Source organism: Lipotes vexillifer, unplaced genomic scaffold (assembly GCF_000442215.2).
Source record: "Lipotes vexillifer unplaced genomic scaffold, Lipotes_vexillifer_v1.1 scaffold1139, whole genome shotgun sequence".
NCBI lineage: Eukaryota > Metazoa > Chordata > Mammalia > Artiodactyla > Lipotidae > Lipotes > Lipotes vexillifer.
The window spans coordinates 231,139-236,567 of record NW_006798273.1 but is presented as its reverse complement, the minus strand read 5'-3'; the positions used below and the strand labels follow the sequence as shown (position 1 = coordinate 236,567).

At 57.2% G+C, this 5,429-nt stretch overlaps 1 protein-coding gene across 1 annotated transcript in view; it reads right to left on the bottom strand.

The window, feature by feature from the left end:
• Window positions 1–201: 201 nt before the first annotated feature.
• Window positions 202–5,429, bottom strand: part of TMEM131 (transmembrane protein 131) — a 195,542-nt gene continuing 190,314 nt past the window's right edge. The window contains 6 exon segments of the mRNA XM_007470223.1: window positions 202–486; window positions 1,841–2,001; window positions 2,714–2,811; window positions 3,672–3,768; window positions 3,872–3,993; window positions 4,798–4,963. Of these exon segments, the coding sequence (XP_007470285.1) occupies window positions 202–486; window positions 1,841–2,001; window positions 2,714–2,811; window positions 3,672–3,768; window positions 3,872–3,993; window positions 4,798–4,963 (929 nt within the window).

The following is a 5,429-nucleotide window of genomic DNA, read 5'->3' as shown; positions in this document are numbered from 1 at the left end:
AATCTCATATTATCATAATTGCAAGAAAGATCTGAAAGAAGCGAGTGGTACAAGCCTGCCCTGCTTGAGTCTGTTTTGCAAAGATGAGGGTGGGGATTGGGAAGCTCCAGCAGTTAAGAGCGAGCCTTTAAAAAGATGTCTCGAAAATGGGCATATCATGATCTAGACGAGGGGCCCCCACTTTTTTCTTTTTGCCTAATTTCAATTCTCATGAGGGAAGTGTGAATTAGACCAGGGGTCGGAGCTCCTCCTTCCGATGGTGGGGCTCCATATCCGCCACGGGTTGTAGGTCTGGCCCAGGTCGTCGGCGGGGCTGGCGGTGGAGGGTGTGTGAGGAGCGGAGGGGCTTTCGGGGCCCATGAGGCCGATGCTCGGCAGCGCGTTGGCAGGGCTGGTGAAGGGGAGGGTGCTATGCAGGCTGCTGGACCAGATCGAGCTGCTGAACGGAGTGGAGGACCACAGGCTGCTGGTGTTGCCCAGGATCGGCTGACGAAACAAAACACACAACGGGGAGCGTCAGGCTCGAGGGAGGCAGGCAGGTGGTTAAAGCGGCGATGGTTATGCTAAGAATGGGCTAGACTGCACGGTTCTTTCATTTTAGTTATTTTAAAACAAATGTTTTATACGTGAAGCCACCTCAGAGTCTGGGTGCACGGTTCTGATGTTTTAAAGAAGGGGAGGCAAGCCACAGCCAGGGGGCTGAGTCCAGCCGCCTGCTTCTGCGGCTGAAGTTGGGGCGGGGGACGCGGCTTCACCGGTGTGCTTAGGAGCCGGCCCTGCCACCTGTGCACCCAGGGTGGAGCTGGACAGGCTGCACCAGAAATAATGGCCTACGAAGTCTCAACAGGTACCGACCCCGTTTGTTTTTTTTTTTTCTTCTTAACATCTTTATTGGAGTATAATTGCTTTACAATGGTGTGTTAGTTTCTGCTGTATAACAAAGTGAATCAGCTATACGTATACATATATCCCCATATCCCCTCCCTCTTGCGTCTCCCCTCCCACCCTCCCTATCCCACCCCTCTAGGTGGTCACAAAGCACCGAGCTGATCTCCCTGTGCTATGCGGCTGCTTCCCACTAGCCATCCATTTTACAGCTGGTAGTGTATATATGTCCCTGCCACTCTCTCACTTTGTCCCAGCTTCCCCCTCCCCCTCCCCGTGACTAACCCCATTTTAAAGAATGGTTAAGATGACTGTAAAACTGAGGACAGAATGATTACAAGTGAAGACAAACTTTGGAATCTACGAAGCTAAAATATCTACCATTAAACCGTGCACATCTAATTAGTTTTCCTGAGGATGAGGAAGTAATCACGGTGGGGTCATATTGGTCTGTTACGATTTTGTAAAAGCCGAAACTACTAATCATTTTCCTTCCTAAGAACACTATTTTGGAGCATGATCTCTGCAGGGCAATTTAGCTGAGAAGCAACAAGATGCACTCTAGAAAAGCTCAAGCCAAGACACGGGTGGCTTCTCGGGAGCAGGCAGATGCCGAGCTCTGGCACCGTCTGACTCTGGAGGTGGTGGGACCTGAGACGGGCCACCAGCCACCCCGCGGTCTAACTCAGTCGGGAGAGGCTGAAGTGAGAGGATTCAGACGTCAACCCCCAGCTGCTCAGCTGTTCCTCCTGTAACTAACTTCTTGACCGTCACGGATCTGAAGAGTGATGGTCACTTTGGCAGAAATGAAGACACAGCAGCAGAGATGGTGAAAGCGCTAACCCACGCCTTCCGAGCTGCTGTTGGTCATTTATATCTGTCAGCACCACCCAAGGGACAGCGAGCGACAGCAGTGATGACGTGTGAGCGGGCGGGGCCCAAGCCCAGTACTCACTGTGGCCGTGTGGGTCGGGGAACTGGAACTGGCTGGCCAAGAAGGGCTGGGCTCGGTCGCTGGAGAGTCCCAGAGGTATGAGGGGCCACTGCTCAGCTCGTTCCAGCTCCTCTGTGAGGCCTGACTGCACGACCGCGATAACCCGAGCTTGCTGAAAACTTCTGGAGGTGAGGAAGCAAAGGCAAATCTGTGCTGGATCTGGCCGTGCTCCCCCGGGCAGGTGGGGTGTCCCCTCAGGGCTCCGCATCCCACCGCTGCTCACCTGGAGCCATCCCACCCCCTCCATCAGCTCCCACCACATTCGGGGAAAACAGGGTGCGGGGGGCTGTTCTCCAGACCCCAGCACGCGGTCTGAATACCTCACCCACACCTACCACCGGACGGTCAAGTGCAAACATCACGATCACAGCTAATGTGAAATTCACATGGGTGCCCCTAATTCTGGACAGCAAGAAAAATAAAGAGCCCCAGCATGGCCAGGAGTCGCATCTCAGATGCAGAATCCTTTCTTGCAGCTCTTAAGTCAGTTCTGCGCAACACGAGCCAGCTGGGACCCGCAGAGCATCGAGCAGACCACCGCACCTACAGGCTGGGGTGCCGAGCGGACAGGGGACCCTTCTGAGGGCCTCTCGCTGGGCCTCCTCACACCTGGGCGGCTGTGCCAGACCCCGTCCAGGAGAGCACGGACAGACCCACTTCCCTGAAGTCGGCCCATCTGCTGCCGCCTGACTGCACTGATACAGGGAAACGCATCCTCTAAAAATGTCCACTAAATGAACATCACACTTTCCTCCACACATGGAAGTGGACCTTATCCTCCCTCCGTCCTTGTCCACAGGCTCATTAGTCATGGGTCTAGTGTTAAACACTCACCACCAGTTAGGTTAAAAGAGTTTCCAAAGGCCGAGAACGAATTGAGGGGTGTGAAGTCAGGGCTGCTGGGGTTGCTGACGGGACTCCACAAACCCGAGCTGAACGTGATAAGAGGAAAATGCAACACACACAAATGTGATGGTTAGTGGAGACAGATCCGTCACGCACGGCTTCACACACAGGAGGCGCCGCTTCAGCTGGGGGCTCACGTATTACAGGAAGAAGTGGGGCCTGGAGACACCTTCCATAACACAAAGGAGGGAGGCACGGAGGAGTTCAGAGCCCAGGCTACCCTGTCGTGAGCTGACGGCCTGGCTCAGAGGAAGTGTCATGCAGAGAAAAGAGGCGTTTCTTCCTTGTTTCCCTTTTGGTAATGGAAGATTTATTAAAAAATTATTTCAAATCTAGGATTAATTTCCTTTTAGTGTCAAGCAGGTAAAACTGGGACTCTACTTACCGACAGTTATAATCTTATTGTCATCGTTATTTATCTGGGAAAATGAACCGAGGCAGTCGCTGCATGCCTCCAGGCCACTGTGGTTGCTCTGGGTCAAAGTAGTGGCCTGTCCAATAATTTACAATAAACTGCCTAGAACTTGTTCCATGTCCTTCCTCTCGAGTGCGTTTTTGTTCTTTTACTTCTAATGATCGGATCACGTCCTCTTCACAACAGCCATGATGACGGAGAAGGATCAGAGGAGGCTCAGAAGGCGGAACACAGGGCCGCCTCCCTCTCCGCCGGGCCGGAGCACGTCGCGGCCCCTCCTCCCGTCAGGGAGCCAGGTGGGAGCGAGCACTCGGGGCTCTGCCCCACCCAACAGAGAGGCTCCTGACTGCCTCCGACAAACACCTGCTTGTCGCCTAGGGGCAAACGCCTCGAAGCACACATACGATAGAAGATGCTAAACTGGCCTGGGAAACCCTCCTGCCTTCCCCTGCTAAGAAGGGCCAAACGTACCTGTCTGAGCCATCGCTGTCAACGGGAGTGTGTGACACGCCAAGGCTGCTGGAAAAGTCTGTTTTGCTTGAAGAAACCTTAGCAAAGCCGTTCCCACCTGTAACAATGGGCTCCGAATCAATCAAAGCAGCCAGGCCGCAGGTACCTCCACCAGGCCCGAGGCCCAGCGGTGCCCGGTCTCCCAGTGCCAAGCCACTCACCTGGGCTCTTGTCGTACCCGGCCGTGACTGCAGCAAAAGTGGGGTTGCCATTTTTGCCTGGGAGCGAGGCTGCTTTTGTCAGTTTGTGTTTGCTTCCATTTGACTGCTTTGTTTTAGAGTCGCTTGAGGGAAGAAGCAAGGAGAGAACAGCTCAGTCCTTGTGGGCAATGCCCCCCACGGAGGCCCCCCGGGGCCCGTGTCCCAGGGCCTGCGAGGGAGCCGGGGACAGCCCTGGGCCACCCACAGGGCCTGGCCAGGCCTCAGGAAATGCTCTGCGGCCTGAGGCTGTGTAGGAGAGGGTGGGAGGGGGAAGGAATGTGGGAGAAAGGTAAAATTCTAGGTGCAGGAGAGAGGCAGGGGCCGGGAAAGGAGGCAGCCCCGTCCTGGAGGGAATGCCGGGCAGCTGGACAGAGCGGAGCCTGCGGGCGGTGAGCAGCCCCCGTGCCAGGGCCCCGGCGGCCAGTGCCCACCAGGCCCGGGGCCTCCCGCCTCTTCCCACACGGGCAGGGTGGCCGTGGGCCGGGCTGGGCGCCACCGCGTGTGCAGGAACAGGTGGCCCCTGCTCGAGTGTCATCACCAGGGGGGGTCACTGTCACTGCCTGGAGGAGCCCTCCGTGCTCGGCTCCGACCTCCTCCAGGTCCCACCACAGGTCAGAGGGAACGACCCGCAGACCCACTTCCTTGCCCACAGCGCAGCTGCTGTGGGTCTGCAGTCCTCGCTGAGTGTGCTCCTGGCTCCTGGCCTAGAGCGTGACCCTGGTGCCCCTTGGACACGGGTGACGGGTGGGAAGGCGGCGCCGCGGGGAGGGCGCTGAGCCCGCCGAGGGAAGAGGAGAGAAGGGACGGCCGTCTGCGGCCACCGAGGATTCCCACCTACGGGGGGCAGCACCGGTTTAGTGCGGCACAGGCAGGGGCCGCGGGCCTACCTGCCGGGGCTGCCGTTGACAATGCTGCTGTAGCTGCCCCGGGATGTGAACAGGCAGGGTGCGGCGGGCGGCGACGGGGAGCTGGGCGGCGGTGAGGTCTGGCGTTGTTTTAGGAAGACGTCTGCGTTGAGGGTTTGCAGAGAGAGTTTATAAAGACTATCGGTAGCTGGAAGTTAAAAACAAAGGGTCTCAATGTGATACTTGGATTTTCACCCTTCAGTTTCGATTGCTTCTGGCGTTCTAGCTGGTGCTACGCAGGACTCACGCGCTTCTACAAGAAAAGCCTACAGCTGTCGCACGTGTTCTGTTTAAAGAAAGAAAGGGAAGTCATGTCTCTCTCTGCATTCTGGGCCTTTCCCGGAATCACCGATTCCGTGACCCACCTCCCAGCTGCGTTCTGCAGGCCCTGCCGGAGGGCGCGGTCCTCTCCCTCCCACACCTCAGGCTGGAGTCTCCCTCCACGCCCCTCAGGGACCGGCAGGTGGAGTCTCTGCCGGGACCTGAAAGCCTCTGCGCTTCCACACAGGTCCGAACTGCGCAGGTCCGGGCCCCAGGAGAACGCCCCCAGCTCCTCCTGGATGACCCCCGCACTCCGTGGGCCCGCCTGGTGCGGTGCCGCTCCCGGTCCCTGG